At 33.1% G+C, this 25,730-nt stretch overlaps 6 protein-coding genes across 8 annotated transcripts; 2 read left to right on the plus strand and 4 right to left on the minus strand.

The window, feature by feature from the left end:
* Positions 1-20: 20 nt before the first annotated feature.
* LOC128395291 (zinc finger protein neuro-d4-like) lies at positions 21-3,516 on the plus strand. 2 transcript variants are annotated; one of them, XR_008326588.1, is made up of 6 exons: positions 21-162; positions 499-650; positions 958-1,814; positions 1,878-2,101; positions 2,184-2,805; positions 2,965-3,516. XR_008326588.1 is itself a non-coding variant. In XM_053355697.1 (5 exons), exons 2-5 carry the CDS (start codon positions 595-597, stop codon positions 2,649-2,651), a joined length of 1,605 nt encoding a protein of 534 aa, XP_053211672.1. In that variant the 5' UTR covers positions 21-162; positions 499-594; the 3' UTR covers positions 2,652-3,516. The 2 variants fall into 2 exon arrangements, 1 of the variants encoding a protein (XP_053211672.1); XM_053355697.1 differs by having other exon boundaries at positions 2,184-3,516.
* Positions 3,517-6,636: 3,120 nt separating this feature from the next.
* On the plus strand, positions 6,637-8,375 carry LOC128395302 (DNA (cytosine-5)-methyltransferase PliMCI-like). Its single transcript, XM_053355716.1, has 2 exons — positions 6,637-6,801; positions 7,438-8,375. Exon 2 carries the CDS (start codon positions 7,465-7,467, stop codon positions 8,038-8,040), a length of 576 nt encoding a protein of 191 aa, XP_053211691.1. The 5' UTR covers positions 6,637-6,801; positions 7,438-7,464; the 3' UTR covers positions 8,041-8,375.
* Positions 8,376-8,436: 61 nt separating this feature from the next.
* Positions 8,437-9,149, minus strand: LOC128395129 (uncharacterized). The gene is made up of 2 exons (XM_053355530.1): positions 9,118-9,149; positions 8,437-8,917 (listed from the first exon to the last, which is right to left on the minus strand). The coding sequence occupies exons 1-2, from the start codon at positions 9,147-9,149 to the stop codon at positions 8,437-8,439; spliced, it is 513 nt and encodes a 170-aa protein (XP_053211505.1).
* A 333-nt stretch (positions 9,150-9,482) lies between these two features.
* On the minus strand, positions 9,483-11,787 carry LOC128395297 (uncharacterized). The gene is made up of 6 exons (XM_053355705.1): positions 11,474-11,787; positions 11,085-11,398; positions 10,522-10,955; positions 10,248-10,454; positions 9,895-10,093; positions 9,483-9,820 (listed from the first exon to the last, which is right to left on the minus strand). Exons 1-6 carry the CDS (start codon positions 11,546-11,548, stop codon positions 9,664-9,666), a joined length of 1,386 nt encoding a protein of 461 aa, XP_053211680.1. The 5' UTR covers positions 11,549-11,787; the 3' UTR covers positions 9,483-9,663.
* A 5,219-nt stretch (positions 11,788-17,006) lies between these two features.
* On the minus strand, positions 17,007-20,084 carry LOC128395298 (tyrosine-protein kinase CSK-like). 2 transcript variants are annotated; one of them, XM_053355707.1, is made up of 3 exons: positions 19,317-20,084; positions 18,142-19,104; positions 17,007-17,802 (listed from the first exon to the last, which is right to left on the minus strand). In XM_053355707.1, the coding sequence occupies exons 1-3, from the start codon at positions 19,536-19,538 to the stop codon at positions 17,626-17,628; spliced, it is 1,362 nt and encodes a 453-aa protein (XP_053211682.1). In that variant the 5' UTR covers positions 19,539-20,084; the 3' UTR covers positions 17,007-17,625. The 2 variants fall into 2 exon arrangements, with proteins under 2 accessions (XP_053211682.1, XP_053211681.1); XM_053355706.1 differs by having other exon boundaries at positions 18,142-19,107.
* Positions 20,085-20,207: 123 nt separating this feature from the next.
* Positions 20,208-23,369, minus strand: LOC128395286 (sarcolemmal membrane-associated protein-like). The gene is made up of 3 exons (XM_053355692.1): positions 22,946-23,369; positions 20,867-22,853; positions 20,208-20,788 (listed from the first exon to the last, which is right to left on the minus strand). The coding sequence occupies exons 1-3, from the start codon at positions 23,198-23,200 to the stop codon at positions 20,481-20,483; spliced, it is 2,550 nt and encodes an 849-aa protein (XP_053211667.1). The 5' UTR covers positions 23,201-23,369; the 3' UTR covers positions 20,208-20,480.
* Between the last annotated feature and the right edge of the window lie 2,361 nt (positions 23,370-25,730).

Genomic DNA, 25,730 nt, shown 5'->3' on the forward strand with positions numbered 1-25,730 from the left:
CTGAACATGAACAGGTCACAATTTAGTGATTAACTGTTGGCCTTTCAAAGATTAATTACAATCAAGGTTAAGAGATCAAGTAAATCAGGTAAGAACTTGATTCTTGTTGTTGACCAGAAAATCAGTTTAACTTGTTCACTTGAAGAATCAACTTGATCCAAGGTTAGTTGTTTATCTTCATCTTTTTTTTTTAATTTCTTTCTTCATTTAACCTTTGTAATTGTCTCTGGATTGTAGTGATTAAGTTGATTAATTTACTTTTCGATATTCGATTATTGAGTGAATTTGTTTATTCCAACTTATCCCAAGGAAAAGAAGGACAATTTATCCATCGAAGCGAAATTTTCTTCATCATTTTCTTTCTTTTCTCCTGTTGGATCTTTTCTTTGTTCTGTTTCTTTCTGTAGTTGTGGCTCTTTTTTCATCTTCTATCTTTCTCTTTCTTTCTCTCTTTCTCTCTGTCTTTCAATTTGTCTTTTTTTTTTCCTCCAATTTTAGTGTATCCATCTTTCTATTGGGTTTGTAATTTTCTCCATTTTCTTGATTAACCGTCGCCATTTTAATTCTATTCGGATAATTGTTCCATCCTTGAAGATGGACAAACAAAAATTATCCAACTTAAGACCGAATGTCCTTCAGAAGATTGAAAAGTAAGTTATATTTTCTCAAGTGATGATTATTTCAATTATTTTCTCTTTAGATTGTCTGTGATTTACAATCGATTTTAATTTAAATTCTATTCCATCGGCAATGTAATCAATTTGTTTTACATTCAATTTTTAACTGGAAAGTTTATCACCATGTGAATTAGTGTTTTTCCCAAGATAAAGTGTCACCTCATCCTATGGATTGACAGTTGTTGTGTTTACATCATTTTGACATTTTCTCTCAACTGTTTTTTGTGTTTCTTTATTATAATATTTTGTTTCTTTTATATCTTTCAATTTTTTGTTCCAGAGCGCTGAGTGATATTTCTTATAGAAATGCAATTGAAAATTCAGCTAAATATAATAATCGATTGGTTGTTGATCGGAAAACACGTTTACCTTTTATTGATTCTCAAACTGGTGTAGCTCAACGAGATTGTTACCTTTGGATGCAGAGATGGCAACGGATGCCTGGAACAACCTATGGACAATTGTACACGTACCCAGCCCATAAATGGAAGAAAAGAAGACGAGGTTATCTATTCCGTGAGAATTACTATTCAAGAAGTCAAGCGATTAATGAGAACTCGGGTGACATTCAAGAGATAAGCAAAGGAAATGGTTCCGAAATGATATCAATGAAAAATGATTTGACAACAACAACGAGTACAACAGGAACATCAATGGCCGGAGGAGCGACTGGAGGAGTGACAGGAGGAGGAACAACAACATCAACATCGGAATTGAATCAAAATAGTTCAGATAAATTTGTTGAAAACTCGAAAGATGCTTGGATGTATGCTGAATATGAGGATAGTATTGATTTGATGGAAGAAGATTTTGATGATCCAGTTTCAGATGGAGATGATTATGATGAATACTCAACAAAACGGAAGAAAAGAAGATCACGGCGGAAAAAAGGAGAATCAGGAGAAAACGACAAACCTTATGCTTGTGATCTTTGTGATGCTCGATACAAAACACGACCTGGACTCACTTATCATTATGCTCATAACCATCAGAATGATGGAGATAAACGTTCCAAAAGCTCAACACCAATGTCGATGGTAGATGAAGATAGTCGCTCATCAACACGTAACAACAATTCAACTACAACGGGTAACAATCAATCTGGAAATGGTCCATTTACAAATAAAGATTCAAACAGTAAGTTGAATCTTGAAACTCAGTCAATCATGAATCTGATTATATTTCCTTTTGTTTACTTAGATAAACCCTTGGCCACTCCTAATCCTTATTGTGATTTTTGTCTCGTTGATGAAAATGAGAAGAGTAAAATTCAAGAGAAAATGGTTTCTTGTTCTGATTGCGGCCGTTCAGCTCATCCATCTTGTCTTCAATTTACCCCACAAATGATCATCTCTGTGGCTAAATATCGATGGCAGTGCATTGAGTGTAAATCCTGTGGAATCTGTGGAACCTCAGATAATGATGTAAGTGATCAATCAAATTCTCATTGTGATTGTAAATCAATTCTCACGTTTCTTCATTTTCTCTCTCTCTCTCTCGCTTTAGGAACAACTTTTATTCTGTGACGATTGTGATCGAGGTTATCATATGTACTGTTTAACACCACCGATTTCGGAACCACCGGAAGGATCTTGGAGTTGTCACCTTTGTATCGAACAGTATCATAAGCCGAAAGGTCAAAAAGAATCATCGGGAAAAAACGAAGAAGAAGAAAAAATGACCGAAAAAGAAAAGCAAGAAAAACCAAGAACCGAAGAAATCGACAAACAAACTGTAAAAAACGAAACAAACGGAAAGGAAACACCGACGAAATATGAGAATCTCAAATTAGTCGAAGATGTAAATTGCGAGAAATCTAAACTGATTGATCATGGAAAACAATTGACCGACAAAAAGACAACATTAAATCAAAGTGACAAAGAGAAAAAGATTGACAAACCAATACCAATAATCGAAGAGAAACTGAAAAGTATTTTGGAAGAGAAAAAGAGAGAAAATGAATCAAAGTGTTGAGATAATTTATCGAACATTAATTAGGAATCAATTAATCACAACTTATTGGCTCTTTCTCTCAAAAGGATATTTATTAAAATCGCTAATTAATCCCTTGGAAATTTCATCAAGGATACTCAAAACGCTGCCATACAAAGACAACAATTTGTAATCAGTAATCAAAACAATCAATTAATTTCTACTTTTCTACTAATTGCCAAACCTTTTCATGTCCCCTAATCACTAATCACTAATCACTATCTCCTAATCCAAAAGAGATAATATTTGTAAATACATTTTTCTATTTTGTTAATTATTTTTTTTTCTCCTGTAGAATCTTCAATTCTTATAATATACTCATTTAATGTAAGGTTTTGTTTTGTTTTAACCGAAATCTATAATCTCTAAAATCCCCCTAATCAATTAATCAACGCAACGCACAATTGAATTGCTCAAACATTCACCAATAACAATAACAAAGCCAATTGGAAAAACAAGAAAAGGAACCAAAGGCAAAAGATAATCAATTAAATCCCACAACAAGTAACAATAACAACGAGGGAAAAACAATCAACACATTCTCTTGAGAATTAATAATCACAATAATTACAATTTAATTTGTTTAACCAGAAAGACAAAACATGTAATGGGTTAACAAAGATGGAAACGGAAACACAACCACAAGGAGATAATGAAGAAGGAAAAACAAGAAGAGAAAATCAACTTTCTCTCTCTCTCCTCTCTCCCTTTCTCAGAATAAGATTAACATTTTGAGATTATTATGATGATTAATTTGGTTTATCCTTTAACCACATCACCATTGCGAAAGTAAAACCTGTTAAAGCTTTCAGATTATATAAACTCTGTCTTGATGATAACAATTGAATCATATCATTTGTCTATTCGGACTTTTCATGTTACGCTCTCATGATGAAGGTTAAGTTGAAAGAAGAAAAGAAAAGATTCCGGTTTAATTTTCTTTTCTATTCTCTTTTCCCCCTTTTGTGTTTTTCTCCTCCCGAAGTTCAACCAATTAGAATCAGAGAATTGGATTAATCTTTTTTTTTCTTTTCTCTTCCATCTTGATTATTTATTATTCTCTCTTTGTTTCTCTCTGAGTTTCAATTTTATTCTTTCTAATGATTTTAATCACTTTGTTAACAACGGAAGTTGAAATAATCGTTAATTTGATTAATACTTGTTAGTTTCTCATTCGATTGGTAATAAGTTTCAATTTCTGTGATTTTGGTTATCCCATTGGAAGATTATTCAACTTATAAATTCTTTTCTCTCATGATCATTTTGCTTGTGTTTCTTTTTTTCTCTCTCTCTCTCTCACCCACATCTCTTTCTTTCTCTCTTTCTCTATCTTTTTTTTTCTCTCTTACAATTCATATTCTTTCTTGATATAAAAGAAATATCCATTCATTTATATCGTTTTACTTTCTTATCTTTTCATCATCTCTCTTGTTTTTTCTTCAGCTTCTCCGAATTCCTTTTTTTCTTCTTCTTTCTACTTAATTCTCTTTCCTTTCTCTGTGTTAGATTTTCCCTCTTTCTTTTCCCGCTTTCCCTTCATCATCATTTTCTTTAACTTCTCTTTCATCTTAAATCTTTACTTTCTTTCTGTCTCTCTTTCTCTCCCTAGCCTTGTTTCCCTCTCTGTGTCTCTCACTTTAGTTGTGTTCATCTTTTTCTCACTCTCACTCTCACTCTCATTTTCTTATTTCTTTAGAACTGAGTTTTGTAAATAAAAAAATCACCTTAGAAACAACTTTTTTGGCCTCACCAGAAAGGTAGCTTGTTGTCCGCTCACCAGAATTACCGAGTATTGAATCAACCTCTTTTTTTACTTTATCATCTTCTCCATTCATCTCTTTTCATCATCATCGTCATAATCATCCTTCTCTCTCTCTCTTTCTTGGATTTTCCTTTCTACTCCTCCTCCTCACTCCTCTTTCTTCTAGCTCTTTCTTTTTCTACTTAATATTACTACTTTTCTGCTATTCCGTTGAAAATCTTCTTCAACAGTAGCCTTTCAGGTCGACTGAATCGATTTACCTTCTCTCTCTCTCTCCTCATTTTTATACCTTCATCATTTTCCCAGTCAACAAACTTATTCCTTTTATTTCTTCTTGTATCTAGTTTGTTCGATTCTTAGTATTCTTTTCCTGTCTTCCCTCTTCTTCTTACCTCCCTCTGTTCATCATTTAGCTTCTGTATCTTTAATCGTGTCTATTGAAAGAAAAAGAGATCTCCACCTTTTCCCTCTTTCATTTCTTTCTCTTCTTCTGCTTCTTTTCCTCTCCATCTTCGAGTTTAGTTACCTCGGTTCTTTTCCCTGTCATTTGCCTTCTACTTCTTCTTCCTTCCTCCCCCTCATTTTCTCAAATATATTTGTTATTGTAGATGTACCAGTATATTTATATCTTGTACAACTTAAAGCGATTCTACTGTAAGTAAAATCAATAAATACTGGGGATCGACGAGTGAAAACAATTCATTTATGCGCAATACTGGAAAAACTTTCATCTCATTACACTTAAACCCACTGAACACATTTCAGGATAAAAACTGTAAATGCCATCGAGTATATGATATCTACAATTGGTTATGTCATCATCATTCTTCATCCATAGACTTTGTGAACACTAAGGTAACCATTCATTAGGCATCATCACCATCTAAACTCAGACATGTTGATACTGAGCATGGATTTGGCCCTGAAAAGGATAAGGTTATTTCAGGTCAAGTTCAGATTCTTTGATGAGGAAAAATAGTCAAGAAAAATATTTCACCATCTTCCTCTTCTCCTCCCACTCTTTACTACGTAATGGATAAAAATCTATTCACTGAATAGAAGCTCAACAGGAAATATCGTTCAAACAAAGAGAGAGAGAGAGAGAGAGAGAGAGAGAGAGAGAGAAAGATGAAAGATTGAAAATGAGAGAAAACATGTTTTAATATGTTTCTCATGATTAAAATTGAACCAAATGGTATTTTGGATTAACTTGGAAGAGGACAAATTGAAGACAGTTGAAAACTTCCTTTGTCCTCCAACAATTTCCACTAATTAACAAACTAAAACAATTAGCTCACAATCCAATTAATCCTGAAAATGCACGCGCTGAAGATAATAAACATTACAAATGATTTGTAATGTAATAAGTTTACACAAAATTAAAAAAAGATCCTTCACCAAGTCAATGATATAGTTGTTAACATCAAGCCGGCTTAGCCTTAAATTTTTTTTTCTCCTCTCTTCCTCTCTCATTACACAAATCAATCAAGGTCGGTCCAAGAGACTCTTACTTTTATTCTTCTCAAGAAAAAGATGTAAGCATAAAACGCACACACAGACACACATAAAACATATTCCAGAAAAAAATACAAGTTGGATAAGAGAGAAAAGAAAACCAGCAAACAAGAGTAATGGCATCAAAAAGAACAGATGATGAGAAAAGTGTAGCTCTCTCTCTCTCTCTTTTCACTCTAAGAAAGAAGAAAAGAGAAGGAGCAACATTTTAGGAAAAAGAAAAAAAAGAAAGAAGGTAAATGCACGCAAAGTGTATGATAAAAAGAGACCATAGAGAGCAGGAGAGAAAAAAAAAGATGAAGAGAATAGAGAAAAATACATTGAACTGATTAAATTGAAACAAACCAAGCCAATCAAAAAGAGAAAGAAAGAAAAAACCGAAAAGAGAAATGAACTAGACAAAAATCAATTGGAAAACAGAATAAAAATAAATCGAAACACACACACAATTAACAGAGAAATGAAATAATGATGAACTTGTAAACTAAATTGGTTACAATTAACAAATGATGATCACAATTAAATTGCTGATATTCAACAATTAACAATAAAACTCTGAATGAGATTATTGAAAAGAGAATTTAAGTTAACCGAAAAAGAGAAGCCCAGATGGCAGCACATTCGACCGGCTTGTCGAAGAAACGGACCAATGAGAGAAGAGAATTTTTGCTCTACCCGCCATTTTGCACAATTTTTTTTCTCTTACCGCATTTAGACGTTATTAGTTGATCCTCAGACATCATCTTTTCTTATTCTTGTTATTCTAATTTTTATTTAATTTTTTTGTTCAAATTATTATTAAATTTTCGCTTAAATTGATTATCAAATTATTTATTACCCTTTCATCTTATCAAGGTAAGTGTTGTTAATTAGATTGTTACATTTTTTTAATTAATTTTTGGTGTCCATTCAATTTGTTGAGTTTCCTTTTTGGTTTTTCTTCGCCTTCTCTTTTTTTTCTCTCTTTCTCTTTCTTTTTCTCTTTCTTTCTCTTCTTTTTCTGGATTCTGATTGCGATTCCTCTTTCTTTCTTCTTTCCTTTTGTTCTCGCTCTTTCTATCTTCTCTTTCTTTCTTTTCTTTTTTCTCTCTTCTGCTGGTTAAAATTTTATATATACTTTTTCTCTATGCTTGTGTCTGTATTGGATATCTACATTACTTTTCTATTATACATTTTATGTCTATGTCTGGTTCCTCTTATTCTTCTCCCTCTTCTTTTTAATTCTCTTTCTTTTTTTCTCTGTCTACTTTCTGTCTCGTTACTTTATTCTCATTTTTTTCTTTTCGCATACTGTTGCTTCTTTTTCTACTCTTTTTTTTCCTTTACTTTTAAAAGTGTGGATGCTTTTTGGTTTGATTGTGCTTTTCTCTATAAGTAGTTGATAAGTCGGTTGTTACTTTTTTTTAATTCTATTTTATTTTTGTATCCTTTTGTTAAGTGTAATTTATTTTATTATTCTTTATTTTCTTTCTCTTTTCTTCTTAATTCAAGTTAAATACATTTACTAATATTATCAACATGCCACAAACAAGAAGCACCAAGAGAGTTTCCACCCCAGTTAAAGATGGACAAGTCGATGGTGATGCCATTGAGATCAAGAAAAGTAAACTCGATGGTATTGATTCAGTTGATGAAGTCACCCCATCTACCGAAGCTGTTAAAGAGGTTAAAGAAGTCGAAACCACTAATGGTAAATCTGAAGTAGTTGAAGATAAGGTAGATGTTGAGGAATCTACTGAAAAAAATGGAACCTCTAATGGAACCTCAGAAGCAGCAGCTGCAAACGGTCACACCGAAGAAAAGACAGAAGCCAAAGAAGAAGTTCCTGTTGAATCAAGTGAAACCGAAAAGGTTGATGCTGAAGAACCAGTGTCCGAAGAAGCTAACTCAGCTGCAGCTACTGAATCCAAACCTGAAGTGGAGGATGCAAAGGTAGTAGAACAATCATCATCATCATCATCAACTGAAAAACCAGCGGCAGAAAGTACTGAACTAGCTAATAAACCAGATGAAGTTGCAGCAAGTGACGCCGATCAAAAGAAACCCGAAGAAACCGTTGAACAACCCAGTGAAACCGCTGCTGCAGCTAACTAATTGATATAAAACAAAAAATGATTGAAACAATATCATTTCTTGGTTTAAACTATTAACAATTTTGTAATTCATTATAAAAAACCCTGTCTCTCTATCTTTATCTCTCTCAATCTCTATCTATCTCTTTAAAATTATCTCACTATGATAATAACCATACTAATTGATGAAACAATTAGTTACAACAACCCAAAATTCAATTTGATTTCCAGTGACAGAATTAAGATCAATGAAACAATTTGATCATTTGTTTTTTGTGTTCAATTTTCAATTCCAATATTCATCAAAACAAATTAATAAACGCAAACAAAAAGTTTGAACTTAAAACAAAACAACAATTGTTACACTTTTAATTAAACATTTGTTAAACACCTTTACAATTAATACACTAATTAACGATTAACCTTTTCCCTTCTTACCTTTTTTCGGTTTCTTTTTAGCTGGAGGCTTTTTCGCTGGAGGCTTCTTTTTAGCCGGTGGTTTGCCTGCGGGTTTCGCCGGTGGTTTCGCAGCATTGGGTGGACCTTTTTTCGGCGGTGCCTTGCGAGGCGGTGGAGGTTTGGCCTTTGGCACATTCGGCGGAGGCTTTCGCGCCGGTGGAGGCTTTTTCTTGGCTGGTGCTTTTGCCTCGCCTGCGGCTTTCGGTGCGGCTGTGGAGGCTTGTGGCTGAGGCGCTGGTCCAGGTGCCGGTGCCTGGACCGGAACCGGATATGGATAGTAAACAGGTTGATAGTATTGGACTGCTGGTCGAGGCTGTGGCCTTGGTCGTCGGTAAACTTGACCGCCGCAGTTTCCACACCCACCGAGTAAATCTAAGCAAAAACGTTTCCCACGAATAGTTTTAATTGTCGCCGTTTGGTGGACTGGATTCAATTTGATTCTTTCAATTGGTCGCAATTTAAATTGATTATCAGATTTTAAATTAACGCATTTCATTGAGCTGATTAATTGAAGGATCCACAACAAATTAGAAATTAATTTAATCATGATAATTGATTTGATTTTGATGTTGATTAATTATCAATGACGTTGATTGAAAATTATCACAATTAATGTTGATTCGGTTCATAAATACATTACAAAAGTATTTTTGTAAATTTAATTGTCAACATTTTAGTAAATCATTTGCTGATTTCATCACTTTACAATTAAAATTTAATTGTTAACTAATCACAAGAAGAGAAAGAGAGAGAGGAAAAATTTGTCAATACTTGATAGTTAATGACAATTAAAATCTTCAACTGATCACTAAACTTAAAAGTTAAATGACAAAGAATCAAATTAATTAATCAAATCATGTAATTGTGGCTAAACAGTTAATTAAACAATCAAACAAAATTAACAAAATAAAGAAAAGGGAAAAAATTGAACCAGTTAAATAGAGAGAAACCAGAAAAGCAATTGCTGTAATTTAAACTACGAATTAATTAACTAACAACAATTAATAAATTGTCAGAATATTGAACTTTTAATTGTGAGATTTACAATCAAGTCGATAACAAATTGGAAAAACAAAAACAACGATCAATGTAAATGGTAAGTACAAAATAAGGTAACATGATATACGATTAAATTAATCAATGATTAAGTATTAACATGATGATTGTGATGTTAATTGTTGATTAATTATTCATTGGAACAATTAAAATCAATGTAACAAGGCAGTGAGAAAGCATCGGGAGCGAGAATCGCCTTTAGAGCCCAAAATGTACAAGAGATTCCGCCGATTGTACCGACGATTGTTATCTTATAATAGTAAATTTTTTCGATCAATGAAACCTTCCTGTGGGGTTGAATTAACAGATAATCAATTGATTAGTTGATAATTGATTGCAAATAATTAACTAATTAACTCACCAAACAGGCCAGGAATTGTTATCGTCTCTCATTGAGCAAAGTTTCATGTAAAAAAGTGGAGGTAAAATATAAGCCAACATGGTGATCGCTGAGCCTCCCATTAGGTCAAGTATTTTACCAAATTTAGGAATAGTTTCACTGATGAAAACAACAACAATTAAGGTAATTGTCCTGACAATTAAACGTTTCCATCCAAATCCTATTAAAAAAACACGAAACAAACAATCAATTGGAAACAAATTAATCAAAATTTTTGAAAAGTCCAAAGATTTCAAATGTTTCAAGTTACATGATTGTTGTTATTGTAATTTGATCGTTGATTGGTTTTAATTGTTTACAATTAAAATGCTTACGATTTGGTACTTTCAGTTGATGTTCAATCTCCAGAATTGCTCCATTGGCAACAATTAGAAATGCAAAAAACAAATGTCCAGATAATAACAAAATGGCGGCATCTTTTTTCACTCCGTTCGGAATTGATGAGATTATATTGTTTTTAACGCTCGAACCATAGGTCAGATATCCCATGACCGCGATCGGAATATAGAGGACAATTAACACTGATGATTAAAAGATGAAGAAACAATTAGCTAATTGTTGGGGGAATTGATTGAGAAATGAACTTACTAATATAACCAATGATAACGGCCTTGGGAAATTTGGACTTGTTTTTCATGTCATTTTGATAGTTTGGGAAAACGGCAGTTCCTCCGAAGGCAAAAATAAAAGTACCAAAGGCCAGTGAGACACTGGACACGGTGGGTGGGGTGGTTGGTGCTGGTTTACCATCGGCTTCAATGAAATCTTTACTCGTATCGATCATGATTAAAACAATGGCCGTTGTAATGGTCAGTAGGGCGCCAGCGGCCACAGGCCACATTTCCCCTGGCGATCCAAGCATCATAAAGGGTAATAGGACAATCGAAACAATTAAAATCCATAAAGCGAATGGCAAATGGAAATATTGATCGACAAATTGAGCAATTAACTCGGCACAAATTAACAATATCACAACAGCTGATCCAAGAAGGGAAACTTGTAAACAGATCGAGACAATTACCCTAAATCACAATTAACGAAATGGAAGATAATTTAAAACGTAATTAGTTTCTCACAGAAAACAAACTAAACCTTGGTGTTGATTAGTTAATGATAATGAATTTGGAACAATTAAAAAACAAGAAACTCACTTCATCTTATTGCCATAAGCCATTTGACCGATTGCCGCGTATGGATTACGACATGACTGTCGGAACTTAGGCCATCTCTCCTCGAGAATGAGCCAACATTTACCGATCAGAATGCCACAGATTCCAGCGTCAAGCCAACACATGAGTAGCAACGGAAGTCCGCTCCATCCCGTGCGGTCAAAGGAAAAGGGCAAAGCCAAGACCCCACAACCTGCGTTCTCACCGGCGATAAACAAAATAGCCACCAAAGTGCTCATCCCATGTTTCTTTTTGATTAAATTTGATTCTTCTCCACCGCTGTAACTATCAAATGTCTAAAAATCGAAATGATTTAATTGTTAACAATTAGCTTGATTCGTTTGATGATTAAATCAACAACTTTTACTTACTGAATTTGTATCAAGACTCGTCTTAGATTCAGTTTTATTTGAAGATTTTAATCCGTTAAACTTTTTATTTGGCATTTTAATTATCACAATTAACACAAAAACCTAATAATAAATTGAATTGGAATCACTTAATTGCATAAAAAGCAACAATTGATTAACTATTAATATAAATAACGATGAAAATTTGATGAAATTATTTAATAAAATCATTAATTGAATGATGATTATTATTTTTTCAGTCAATCACAATTAACTAAATCAAATAGAAAGTTTTAATTGTCTTTGTTAACCTGTTCCACTAATTGTTACAATTAATACTGATTCATTTACTAAAAAAACCACAACTATTAATAATTAATAATAATTAAATGGGCGGAATTAGATTAACTTGATTATATTTTGATTGTTATATTGACTCTCGTTGTTAATTCAATCAACATTTAATCAATGATAATAATCACAATAATCAATCATTAATCAAGATTAAATATGAAAACAAATTCATTAATTAGATTAATAAAAATGGTTACAATTAGTGAGGAAAAAAACTTTAAGAGTTGATTAACTTTTGATTTGTTTTGGGAAACCTCCAGTAGTCAAGTTGAAGTAATTAGACAAACAATTAACTAATTAATTGATTAAAGGCATTTTTATGAGGTTATAAAGCAGATTAATTGTGTAATTAATAAATAAAAACGAGAAACAATTTACTCAATCACAATTATGTTAACACTTCGACTTTGATTTTCCTTTCCTGTTGAAAATTTTTCCATTAATTGTCTTGATTGTGACAATTAATTGTTATGATTGTTTATTTGATATTATTGGATAATCTAATCAATCAAAAGTGTATGTGTTGATTAGCATGAGTTAATTGAATGATGAAAAGTTTTTAACAATTAACTTATCTAAATTGTTCCGATAACAATTAACCGATTGAAACAAGTGACTTTATTTAAATAGCAATATTTCATAATTGCAACAATTAATTAGTTAAATTAAATTCCTAATAAATACATAAATTGGTAAACCAAATCAAGATAATTAGTAAATTGTAAAAGTGAGGATTAGACTTGTTGATAACAATTGATTGTCTCACAATTTAATTCAATTCAATCAGAATAATATGAAAGTTGATTAACTAATTGTTATTTGTAAATTACAAATGTAATTAGGACTTGGTGAGTTTTCTGGTTTACGATTTAATTGTTATCACTTAATTATACAATTACAGTGGTACAATTATGATTACAAAAATTTTCCATGTAAATATTTTCATCAAGATTAGAACAATTAACTAAATTGTTTAATCATTTGGTGACAATCAAGTCAATCTTTTAAAGGTAAAGGCTATTGATCATTGTTACAATTTGAGATAAGTATTCACCTTGATTGTGTGTTAATCATTAAGCAAAAAATGATTATCATTAAAACGTTTTTATTGTTGTTTTCATGTAATTTGATTGTTCATAATAACAATTAGCGTTAATCAACGAGGTTGACTTTTAATTAACCAGGAAACAGTTTTTAGCTCCGTTTGTTTAATTGTTGCTTGATTATCAGAGGTTCAGATATCGTCGGTTTTTTTTATCGACTTTGATACTATTAATGGTTAACGAATTAGTTTGATTATTGATTAATTGAAATTGTTGAGATTGTCTCGAGTGATTAATTAGACTTGTTTGATTGATTTGATTGTCCTTTAAATGTTGAGTTGATTTTAACGACCTGGAATCGGCGGCGGTGGTAAAGGAGGTACTGGTGGGGGAGGTAGAGGTGGGACAGGAGGTGGAGGTAGACCAGATAATGGAGGTAAGGGTGGCGGGGTAAGCGAGGGAGAGGTGGAATCGGCGGAAAATTTGGGATTCGGGGGAAAGTGAACCGAGAAAAGGGCGGAATCGAGGGCCAACGAGGTAAAGGAGGGAAAGTGGGTATTGAGGGAAGAGTGGGTAAGGTGGGAAAATTTGGAATCGACGGGTAAGTGAAAAGTGGACTGGGTCGAAGTGTTGGTCTAAGCGGTCGAGAAATAAAAATGGGAGGTAATGGACGAAGTCGAGGTCTTGGACGTGGCCGAGGGCGAGGGCGAGGTGCACCGTAACAGCCACAGGATGAACAACAGAAACGCTTATTTCGTCCTTTAATTTGATCGTCATCATCTGAAGATTTACTTGATTTCATCGGTCTAGTTGGCTTAATTGTCACCAATGGCGATAAATTCACATAACACCAACTAACAATAACAATTAAGATGATGAATATAAACTCTACTAAACTGATTATCGGAATCATTTTGTAAATTGTTTCCAGTGGGAATCACACAATCACAATTAAGACGATTGGTGAATAACAATTGACTGACCATATGAAATTTAACAAATTAATTATATGAATCATAATTAATAGTTAAATTTTATAATTAGTTGGATTGTTGATTATCAAGTTGTTATTTACTAGTGAAATAAATTCAATTACAGTTGAAATTAATTTGATTATTTAGTATTTGCTTAGGTTAATCAAATTGTCAAGTTTAATGCTCTAAATTTAAAATTGTCAATATCAACTAATTGTTGATCAGCTCAACAAAAACGAAACGAAATTACCAGAAGTAATTAAGTAAGTTTGTTGATTACAATCACGAACACAGTTTGCAGTTAATGACTAATCAACAATTAACTAGAATGATTATCTCAATTAGTAGATGAGCTTTAAATTGCCAAAAAACTAACAATCAATGTGTTTAAATCATGACCAACAATCAATATTTATATCAATGGTTTACTCAGACGTAATAAGCAAGTTAATTGTTACCGATTAGGTTACAATTAGGCTTGAGAAAATAAAATTTTGGTCAACTAATTAACTAACCATTTCTTTATAGTAAAAATTATAGCGACTCTCAATGGAATCAACATTATTATTGTTAAATTATCGATAACAATTGAAAATTTATCTCAGGCAATCAGTTAATTGTTGTGATGAAACAGCACAAGAAAAGTTTCTGTTGAAACGTGTTGATTATTTCTCGTTTAACCGATTAAATATTTGATAATCATCGCAATTAAAGGTCGTGATCAAGCGCGTGGTTTGGACCACCAGTATGTCCGTTATCATGAAAAACGGTAGTCAACTAATTACAATTAGATAATTATTAGATCGTGATGATCAAAGTTGTGCTTATTAACTTTATCTATTAATTAGTTACATTGTTATTTTGTTTCTATGGTCAAACAATTAGTAAATTATTGAGAAGTTGAATGAATGAACAAAAGAATAGATATTTTTATAATCAAGATAATTGATTAAATCTAATTATCAACTAATTGTTACATTGATACATTAAAATAATTACCGTTGTAATAAGTTGGTGTTTGAAAGAGTGAAAAAAATTGAGAAATCATTTGAATGAATTTTAATTGTTAAAATTATTTTTCTCGACTCCTTTTAACCAAGGGGTAGCGGCGGTGGACCTGGAGGAGGCGGCGGTGGCGGTAGAGGTGGCACTGGTGGGGGTGGTAGAGGTGGGACAGGAGGTGGAGGTAGACCAGATAATGGAGGTAAGGGTGGCGGGGGTAGTCTAGGTAGTGCTGGAACTTGCGGAAACCCTGGTAAAGCTGGGGAAGGGAATTGAGGAGCCGCTGGAATCGAAGGCCAGTAAGGTAGAGGCGGGAAGGTCGCAAGGGTCGGAAGAGTGGGCAATGTCGGAAAATTTGGTATCGATGGATAAGTGAACAGTTGATTGGGTCGACTTGTAGCTGCGTACGATTGTGGCCCAGAGATGAATATCGGAGGTAATTGGCGAAATTGAGTTCGTGGCCTTGATCGGGCTCGTGGTCTTGGTACACGGTTACAGTTATTGCAACAATTAAAACAATAGAAACGTTTATCACGTCTATTGATTTGATTGTTTCCTCTTTTTGATTTAATTGTTACCGCTGATGACACTAGACACCAACCGATTATGATAGTTAATATCGATCCAATTAACGAAACCATTTCTCATGTGAAGATGGAGACAATTAAATCTTGACTAATGAATTAATTACCAAAGGACCATAATCAGTTACTTAGTCATGATTAAAATTAAAATGTAAATTAATTTACTCATTAAAGTATTTGAAATAACACAAATCAGATTGAGTAAATTGATTACTTGATTAATAAATTATCACTTTATTATTAATATTTTGTTGACTGTGAAATTAATTATTATAATATTACATTGTATTTAATGAATTTTCAAAGAAAAATTTGTTGATTAACTTAATTTTAAGGTTTAATTGTTAATTAACAAAAAATAAACAGTGAAAATTTCTAGCTACAAGTTAATTTGTTCAGTGACTTTAATCAACACGAGGAAATTGAAATCAACTGATCAATTAACAATAACAATTGAATTTATTAATAACTAAATTTTAATCTATTTATTGTAAATACGGAAAAATAATTAATTACAGTTGAAGATTTTTAAATTGCAACCCAAAGGCTACTAATTAAATCTAATTGCCGTTTTTGAGTCAGAATTTACTATGAATTAAATCAAAATAGATCAATAAATTAAATTGTTAATTTCGTGAATAAGTGACTTTTAATTGTGGTAATTAACTCGTTCTTTGAGCTTACAGAAGCGTTTGTACCTTGAAGGAAATATAATTAGCACTTTAACTACGATTCCTTTTGATACACAATCAGCGAATGATTAACAAATCAACTGTTCAAATATCGAGTTGGATGAATACGTTTTAATCAATTTGTCATTTAATCAGGTTTGTTTTCAATCTAATTTGAAAGTTAAAAGGTCACAACAAATTATCAATCCATTTAAATTAACATCTAATAGAACCAAATGATTAAATGTCATCTCATAAATCTGATTAGTATTCTGATTATTGATTTCTTTGAAAATAAACCACCAAAATGAGACAATTTAGTTTCCAGCACAAACAATTAAATGTCATAGAAAATTAATTTAGGTAAAGACTTTATAATTAACAAGATCCTGAGTCATGATCAAGAGTAAATTTAAACAATTGTCTTTCTCATCATATTAGATTATAATTAGAGCTCCAGGTAATCAAACAATTCAAATTGAAATGGTATAAAAAGTGAGGAAAACAGTGAAAAAATCATCAGTCAATTCTCATCTTTCTTCAATCAAGTTAACTCAAGTTTCCAATTCAACGATGAACTTCAAAATCTTCACTCTTTTCGCCATCTTCTTGGTCCTCGCAACTCTATCGGCCGTCCAAGGTGAATCGGATTCATCATCTTGCAGTTCATCTAACGGAGAAACAGTTTGTACTTACAGTAACAGTAAAGAGGGTAACAACTACAAAACATGTACTACTAAAGGGGGTGAGACAAAGTGTACCACGATAAAACAGAATTAATTAATTGTGATTCCAAATTCAATGTAACCGCAATGGTTGAAACAATTAAGAATAAATAAAGAATATCAATTGAAAAAGTATTGTCAACTTGTCCATTTTTTTCGGTTCTAAACAATTTCGTTGAGTTTAAATGATTAACCAATTGATTATTAGTACATTTAAAGAAATTTAATAAAGTTCTTTTCTATGATGTAAAACAATTGAATTTAATAGTTTCGTTGTTTTCTGTTAATCATGTTGATTTGTTATGAGTAGAAAAATAAAATGATATTGTGGATATAATACAGTGTGAGTTGGCTGATTTTCCCTTTCTTTTCTTAGTTCATCTATTTTTTTTTCCATCAGAGAACAAAATTTCATCATAAATCAGCTCCTTTCCTTGTTTATCTCTATTTCTTTTTTTGCTTCTTTGTTCTATTCCATGATTTCCAAATGAGAACAATACTTTTGAATCTTTTGTTTTTTTTCTTTCTCTCCCTTTCCTGTTGCTGTCGAATCTTCTCTATCCTTCTTGTTGGTTTTCTCTTCTCTCCCTTTTTCGAGGTCACTTTTCTTGTTTTTCCTTCGGCTTTAGAAGACTTTTAACACTTTGTTTCTCCTTCCCTTTTGTTTTCTTGTTTGAACTACACCTTATTGAAAAGAATGCTGCATTTTAGGTTGTGGTTTAATTGTGATCGGGAATTTTTGGTAAGCATCATCATCATCAAACATGAATCTCTCATTCGGTATCAGTAAACAATATAAATTTGTCATTCGTCTTTCAATTTATACAGCCAAGGTTTTTAGATGTTCAAGTTTTTTCAGTATAAGTGCAAAAGTGGGCCGATTATCTGGATCAAGATCCCATGATTGTTTCATTATTTCATAAATTTCAGACGGACATCCTTCCGGTGCTTCCATTTTATATCCTTTCTCAACATGTTTAACAACGTCATCCAATGGCTATGAGAGAGATAGAAAAAAAAAGAAAGAGTAAAAAATAAGCAATTCAAAGAGAGGGAAAGAGAATAAAACAAGAGAGAGAGAGAGAGAGAGAGAGAGAGAAGTGAGTGAGGGAAAATAATGATAATCACGATTGACAACAATGCTAATAAATGGTTGCAACTGAATAAACACATGACAGCAAACAAGAAAACAAACAAGTCAAAGGAATTTTGAAATAAGAAATGATTCCACTAACAAGGGCTTCTGATTGTTGATGATAATGATGATGGAATTATAAACAAGAGATTAATACAGAAAGAGAAGAGATAAAAATGCTAAAAGAAGATGAATACTTACAATGCGAGGATATGGAACTCTTCCGAATGAATAAATTTCCCAAAGAAGAATACCAAAAGACCAAACATCCGATTTATTTGAAAATTTGTTGTATCTTAATGCTTCCGGGGCTGTCCACTTGATGGGGAATTTTTCTCCCCTCAGGCTGAATGATTCTTCTCGTGCCAAACCAAAATCACACACTTTTGCAATTCCATCTTCTGAGATGAGGACATTACGTGCAGCCAGATCACGATGGACAACATGCTTTGATTCAAGGTAAGCCATTCCGGCACAGGTATGGGTAGCGAAGTTAATTTGATCTTTCTTATTAACATGGAGTCGACCTCGAGATCGTAAATAGTCAACAAGTGATCCTTTTGCCATGTATTCGGTAACCAGACAAATTGATGGACCATCGAAAACAACACCCATCAATTGGACCAGATTTGGATGACGAAGAGATGTCATAAGTGATGCTTCGGCGAGAAAATTTTGTGCCGCTTTGGAACAGTCTTTTAAGATTTTAACGGCAACCTTTTGTCCTCGATAATAGGCCAGTCGTACATCACCAAATTCACCTCTTCCAAGTACCTCACGAACTTCACCAAAATCAAGATCTTCTACTGGCATAGCCCATCCCGCTTTTTCAAATGCAGAAAATTCTAGGCCACCTCTTTTAGGAACTGACATCCGTAAACGGGTACACAAACCATCAGCATCTTTGTGATAATGTTCAACTAATTCTGATAATTTGTCAAAATATTCATCCTCGTCAATTGTCACCTTGTTATCCTTAAAGATCACTCGGTAATGTTCAACTTTGTTATTAAAGCAAACACATAGCGTATAATCACCAGGAAAATTGGTACTTTCACGGACAAGGAACAGTCCATCTTCTCGTGGTTGCAGGAGACTTTCGGCTTCTTCGCGCTTGATTTTCCCATGGAACCAAGGCATGGCATTTAGCTTTACTTCATGTCGCTGCTATTGATCAGATGGTGTCAGGAGAGCACACAAATAGTGTACAAGGGAAAAGAAAAAGAAAATGACAGAAGAGAGAAAGGGAAAAAAGAACAAATACAAAAAAGCCCATTGAAAGGTGAGAGAGAAAAAAAGAAAGAGAAAAAAGAGGTTTAGACAAGTGAAAGAATGTTGGAATAAAAAGCAAAACATTACATGAATTTGATACCTACAGTTAAACCATCGTTAAGACTTCCAACTGGACTGAAATCGTTGTGTACTTTAGGTGGACAATCATTATTATCATCTGTAAGTAAGGTGAAATATTCTTTTGACATCCCATCAGGATTCATTTTCTTCATCAATTGTCTTTGAACATCAGTTTGTTGATTGTTGGTTGAAGGTGTTGACGGTGGAGAACTCAAATCACCCATTATATCCCAAACATCAGACATATTTTTTAGGTGGAGAGGGGATATAATAGATAATGCTGATGTCACCACAAAAGGAAGAGAGATACTGATACAATAGTTCAAAGGGATACAGCGAACACACCGAGAGAGAGAAAAAACCAAAGGAGTAGTAAAAGAGAAACTCAAGAGATATTCCAACAACAGAAAAAGAAGGATTAAGAAAATTAAATTTTTGAAGAAAAGAAGAGGAATGGAAAATGGGAAATGGAAAATTAAAGAAGAAAAGTTTTCACTTGAAGAATTCACATTAACACTGAACCTGCAATAAAAGAAGATAAATATTTAAGTTACATTAAGCATGTTTTCCACTATTTTTTACCAATAAGACTAAAAGGAATGTGAAGAGAAAAAAACACTTTAAAAGGTAAAAAGATACAAAGAGAAAAGAGAAAAGAGAAAACTGAAATTCTCTCAACACCGAATTGAGATAATGAACAAGAAGCAATTAAATTGAATTTATAATTAAGTTGATTAACTGTTTCGATGTAGAATATCGGAAGACACAACAATCAAAAAGAGTCAACAATTAAGAGAGCGAACAAAATAACAACAAAACTATTCGTTTGAGAGAAAAAATGAAAAATTCTACGAGACTTAAGCGCCTCTTTTGTTGAATTTGTTAACTATTTTTCTTTTCGCAATTTTATTGGATTAACTTTTCCAATTGTGATAATTTGTTTATTAGAAATGTCATAGAATATTAGATTTTTTTACAACGTTTACAGTGCAACTGTTCAATAGAAAGATTTGAGAGCGATTATATAATTTTGGTGTTTTTGTTTGTGATGCATGGAGAAAGAGAGAGAGAGAGAGGGAAAATTGTTGATTTGTTGATTTGTTGATTTTTCTTTTTGTTTTGTTTATCCTCGATTTTCTTGTTTTCTTGTTTTCTGGTTCTTCGTTTTTTTTTGTTTTTCTCTCCTTTTAGAAGTAAATAGAAAGGAAAAAGAAGAAAAATAGGAAAAGGTATATTATGATAAATAGAAGGGAGAATAGTGGAAAAAAGAAAGATGATAGAGAAGAGAAAAAGGTGAGAAAAAAGAGAAGAGTGAACAGGATTAATTGATAGAGACAAAAGACAAGACTATGGATGAAACGGGATAGAATTAGTGAGAAGAAGAAAAAAGATGAGAAAAAGAAGAAGAGAGAGAATGGGATGAAAAAGGAGAGAAAAAATGAGAGAGAGAAAAAAAACAAAGATATATTAAATCCCATGTTGGTTTCCCATTTATCTGAAAAGAGAGAGAGAGATGATTAAAATCAATTCTTAAATTGATAATATATTCAAATGCGATCAGTAATCAACTTACTAGCTGGGTAATCTTTGTCAATCAACAGACTAGATTCATTAATTTTACTTGTAATATTATCGTCACTCATTGATTGAGCTTCAGTTTGAACACTATTGTAATTATTTCCAATAATTGTTGGGCTAATTGGTGGCATTTCCATGTTTTCTTTTGGCACAATATTGGTATTGGCAGAAGATGATAAAGGTTTGTAATCCTTTTTAATTTCGTAATTAGTCATTTCATTCTGTTTATCGGTGACACTCGCAACTTGCTTTTCATTATCATCATATTTATATGGCTTAAAGTTAACGGCATCCGTTTCATCAATGGTGCCAACTTTTAATTCATTTATCACAGGTATCGACATCATCATCACCGTTGTTGGTGTTGTCGTCGTGTTCATCATCTTTATCGGCGCTTCTAAAATAGTTTCATTTGAAATTAATGTTTCGTCTACAATTAACGAATCATCACCAAATGATTGATTGTCTTTAGGTGAATAATCAGCAATATTTTCTTGAGATGAATTAACAATTGAATCGCCATTTCCGATTGTTGTATTTGTTTCATCATCAGTGTTACAATCGCTTTCCTCTTCATCGTAGTCATCACTCTGTTGACCATCGTTTAATTGTCCGGTTGAATTATCCAAATCAAGGGATTTCTTTTCATTAGTTAATACATTTGATTGGGTTGTTATTGATTCATCGGGTGTTTGATTATTGCCAACAACCATTTCCTCTGGATTTAATTCTGATGACATCAAGGAGAGAGCTGATTGTGATTCAATATGCTTTTGGATTGCTTGTCTAAATTCTGACAATTTATCTCGAGAATCTGATATTCGTGAATCACTTATGTTACTGGCACGAGTTTTATATCCTAAAGATGAAATTAAATCTTGTATAGTATCTTCATCATCATTTTCCATAAATAATTTTGCCGTCGAATATGAAGTTCGACGAGTTATTCTATCAGCTGATGGAAGTGTTTGTGGACGGATCAATTCATCATCAGATGACGAATTTAATTGACCAACTTTTTTCTCTTTAATGATAGTCGAATATTTATCCTCGACCATTGAATCATCTAGTTGATCACAATTTTTATCAAAAGAGTTTTCCCTTCTGTGATTCTCATCGATACCATTTTCTTTAGGTTTTCCTTTTTCGCTTGTTTCCTCTTCCGTTAATTGTTGTGATTTATTTCCTAACGATTTGGATTCTTTAGAGATACTCTCAAAGGCTGCAGCTAATACTTTGTAATTCTCTTGCATCTCTTGTAACTCTTTGAACTGTTTATCGTGTTCTTCGGCCAATTTTTTCATCTCTTCCAACAGAGAGTCACAAGCGTTTTTATAATGATCTCGTTGCTCTTCCGCACTATTTAACGCAACTTGAAGTTCATAATTTTTAGAAATTACCAGCAGCTTTTCTTGTAGTACATTTTGTATTGCTTCTTTTGCCTTTGTCTCGTATCTTTCTCTTTCCTCTTGTAAGTTCATAACCTCTTTCCAAAGATGAACAATCACCTCATCAGGTTTATTATGATCAGGTGATTCGAGAAGTGATTTAATTCTAGTTTGAAGTGATTCAATTCTGGATAAAAATACATCTTCTTCAATCATAGATTTCCAACTGTTTTGTGACGCTGAAACAGCCTTGTGTATTACCGCACTCAAGGTGACCAATTTATTACGTAAAGCCTCCTCTCTTTGGCGAGCCTCTTGCAGCCAACCAGTTAGCTCAAAAGCGTTGAAATGTTTAACATTTGAATTTAAACCAAACTCGATAGCCTTTGCCTCGGAACCATCGGGGTGATAAAGTTTTAGTGATGCAGCTATACAAGGTATTGTTAAATATTTGGTGCTCTCTGTAACATCCACTCCGAACTGTACATGATCACCGGAAAATACTTGTTTGGGTAATGAATTTTCATTTGAAGTAGATAAACGTACATCGTTAACAAAGGTACCATTGGAACTTCCAGTATCTTGAAGGAAAAACTATTGAAGAAAAGAAAATGAATGTCAAATTTACATGTGTCAAGTGAGAAGAAGAAGAAGAAGAAGAAAAGAGAAAAACAAAGTAAACAAACCTTATTTTTCTCATAAAAGAGAAGAGCATGATTACGTGATAAAACTTTACAATCGAAGACACCATTTTCTGCTGTAGGTCGACATTTACCTACAGCTCGACCAATTTTAACAGGTTGGCATAAATTGAGATTACGATCTCGAAACGAGGCTTTACCCTTACAGGTAAGAATAGCTCTTGGGAAGGTTTCACTATCTGAACAGTTTTCATTTAAAGTTGATTCATCACATACAAAAACATTGGTCATGTTGTACATCAAATTAAAGAGGATAAGTTAATTAAACAATTTTCGTAATAAAATTAATTGTATCACCTTTAATTATTTCCAAATTAATTGAGAAATTAAGAGAACCATTAAAAGAGAAATTGTAAACAACTCCAAAGTCTCTGTGACTGTTGTTCCCTCTTGAGGACAAAAGAGAAAAAGAGAAACGAAAACCATATGATGAGAAAAAAGAATAGCCTTGAAGCTCTAATCAAAAATAAGTTCTTTCTTTGCTAAAATTATATTGTCAATCAAAACTTTAATTAAATTTGTGTTGATAACGTCCTAAGCTACAAATTGATACCGAAAAAATGTCATCAATGCCACCGGTAAGTACAACACGACACGATACACTTGACACGCTTCCCATGACCACGTTGCCTACACGACAAGATTAACTAAGACACGTTTTCTTTTCAAAATTTCTTTTCTTTTCTTCTCAAATTTCTTTTCGGATACCAAAATAGAACCTCATTTTCCCTTACTTCGCTAATCCCCCACCGGAATTAAAACAACAACATGATCGCCTTAAACAACAGGTTGAAAACCTCTTCGAAAATGGACAATTTAGTGGACAAAGATTAACGGTTTACCTAAATACCGGATCAATGGAAGATATCGAACTCAGTACAAAGTTGCTGTTACAGTTAATGGAAAAACCAGTGGATGAAGAGGGTAAACCTGTCCCGAAAAAGCAAGTCGAATGGATGAAAAAAATTACAACAGCCTATAAAAAGGCCCTAAGCATCCGACAAGCAAGATTTAACAGGAACCCAATGGAAAGTAACCCAATGAACGAAGAAGGAAATGAACATGAAGATTTACCTATCATAGAGATTGAAAACCAGAAGAAAAGAAAAGCAGTTGACGATATGGATCAGGAAACACGTGCTAAAAGAATACAACTGGAGAGAGAAAACACCACGAAAGCAATGAACTTGGTTGCAAACACGTTTGAAATTCCTAAGATGTGGTGGCAATGGCAATCAAACACACGCATCTTTAAACTCAAAGTTACCGGAGAAAAAGATGGGAGATCAGTCAATCGACTAACAGACATCATAACCATGTTAGAGATCGACTACCAATTTAAAATATCAGCATGGAAAGCATACACGGTAATCATGGTTAACCGAGAAAACGAAAGATCTGACTTGTTTCGTAAACTCAAGGAAGCAAATGTTGATGTATCGATTATCCCTTGGAAACGCCCTCAGATTAAAATCAATTTCCTACGTCCACCAATCAACCAAAGTTGGGAGAACCATATAAACCGAATTATGCACATAAATGGTTTTAGAGACACAAGTCAATTCAAGATCGTTCACTATTATGAGATGGGCCTGAATAGTGATAAGTGGGGAGTGATCCTTGAGGTCTCTCCAGCCATACGATCGATAATTGAAACTAAATTACATGGAAAACTTTCCTCTGGCAGCAATTATCACAATGTTGTTGACAATTTCCCAATAATGGCTTGCAAACTGTGTCATCGAATGGGACACACCAAACGTAACTGTCGTAACCAACTAAAATGCATTAAATGCTCACAACAACACTTACCATCAGTCTGCCCGGCCAAAGAATTCCTATGCCCCACGTGTGGTAAAAAAGGTCACCAGGCATACAGTAAGGACTGTAAAATATATTGTGCGGAGTTAAACATTGTCATGTCCGATTATGATTATTCATACAATTACATCATGATGTAATTTAAGGCTAACCCTATCTGGCGTCACCCATAAATAAAACATAACAGAAAAAAGAAAAAGATAAATAAATAACAGCTAAGCCGATCCGCATTCACTATTGTAACCACCCAACATAAAAACACGAAAACTAAAACAATTGATTTTATAAATAAATAAGTGCCAAAATACTTTTTGATTAAACATTTCATTTATTTATCACCAACATTAGGATTAGCATTTGGTAAACACTCAGAGTCAGATAACTGATAAAAAAGGAGAGAACCTTCAGTATACTTTAGAAATAACTCAGGTATCGGGTCAAAGAAACAACCGTTATTGACCTCCTGATAACCACTATTAGTTTTAATGTTCACACAAGTATGCCAATCATCGTTCTCGTAATCGTCTTCTCGAGCGCGATAGCGATTACCTAAGGAATTCCCGGATTTATCCTTATATGTCATGAAGACACTGCTAAAAGCCAAACGAGTATACAACCGTTTTTCACCATTAAATATAATTAACATCTGCTCCTCAGGAATAATATTAAAACTCTCATCATCCATTAAAGATCCACGTAAACTGATGACCAGGAATTCAGGCAATCGCCTAATACCAAACGACTCGATCATCTTATACCCACTGCCACACACTGAACCATAGACGATGTTGTTACAACTAACCTTTATACAGTCTCTCCAATATTCAGCCTTGGTTAGAACGTCAGAAATACGAAGAGGACTGAGAGATCTACAGGCATCATTAGGCAACTCAAGTAAAGGAAAATCATAATTGAATTTGAAACGATGGTCAGGACAATGTTTACAAAC

The sequence above is a fragment of the Panonychus citri genome, unplaced genomic scaffold (genome assembly GCF_014898815.1).
Source record: "Panonychus citri isolate SS breed McGregor unplaced genomic scaffold, ASM1489881v1 Contig00141, whole genome shotgun sequence".
NCBI lineage: Eukaryota > Metazoa > Arthropoda > Arachnida > Trombidiformes > Tetranychidae > Panonychus > Panonychus citri.

Excerpts from the sequence above, each read along its gene's own strand:
- LOC128395291 (XM_053355697.1), top strand. The coding sequence starts at position 595 with ATGGACAAACAAAAATTATCCAACTTAAGACCGAATGTCCTTCAGAAG. Across the intron at positions 651-957 it reads GTCCTTCAGAAGATTGAAAA|AGCGCTGAGTGATATTTCTT; the intron begins GTAAGTTATATT and ends TTTTTGTTCCAG. Across the intron at positions 1,815-1,877 it reads TACAAATAAAGATTCAAACA|ATAAACCCTTGGCCACTCCT; the intron begins GTAAGTTGAATC and ends TTGTTTACTTAG.
- LOC128395302 (XM_053355716.1), top strand. The coding sequence starts at position 7,465 with ATGCCACAAACAAGAAGCACCAAGAGAGTTTCCACCCCAGTTAAAGAT.
- LOC128395129 (XM_053355530.1), bottom strand. The coding sequence starts at position 9,149 with ATGTTGACAATTAAATTTACAAAAATACTTTT. Across the intron at positions 8,918-9,117 it reads AAATTTACAAAAATACTTTT|AATCAAATTGAATCCAGTCC; the intron begins GTAATGTATTTA and ends ACCAATTGAAAG.
- LOC128395297 (XM_053355705.1), bottom strand. The coding sequence starts at position 11,548 with ATGCCAAATAAAAAGTTTAACGGATTAAAATCTTCAAATAAAACTGAA. Across the intron at positions 11,399-11,473 it reads CGAGTCTTGATACAAATTCA|ACATTTGATAGTTACAGCGG; the intron begins GTAAGTAAAAGT and ends TTCGATTTTTAG. Across the intron at positions 10,956-11,084 it reads GCTTATGGCAATAAGATGAA|GGTAATTGTCTCGATCTGTT; the intron begins GTGAGTTTCTTG and ends ATTGTGATTTAG.
- LOC128395298 (XM_053355706.1), bottom strand. The coding sequence starts at position 19,538 with ATGTCTGATGTTTGGGATATAATGGGTGATTTGAGTTCTCCACCGTCA. Across the intron at positions 19,108-19,316 it reads GTCTTAACGATGGTTTAACT|CAGCGACATGAAGTAAAGCT; the intron begins GTAGGTATCAAA and ends TCTGATCAATAG. Across the intron at positions 17,803-18,141 it reads GAGTTCCATATCCTCGCATT|CCATTGGATGACGTTGTTAA; the intron begins GTAAGTATTCAT and ends TCTCTCTCATAG.
- LOC128395286 (XM_053355692.1), bottom strand. The coding sequence starts at position 23,200 with ATGTACAACATGACCAATGTTTTTGTATGTGATGAATCAACTTTAAAT. Across the intron at positions 22,854-22,945 it reads TCTTTTATGAGAAAAATAAG|TTTTTCCTTCAAGATACTGG; the intron begins GTTTGTTTACTT and ends TTTCTTCAATAG. Across the intron at positions 20,789-20,866 it reads TGACAAAGATTACCCAGCTA|ATAAATGGGAAACCAACATG; the intron begins GTAAGTTGATTA and ends CTCTCTTTTCAG.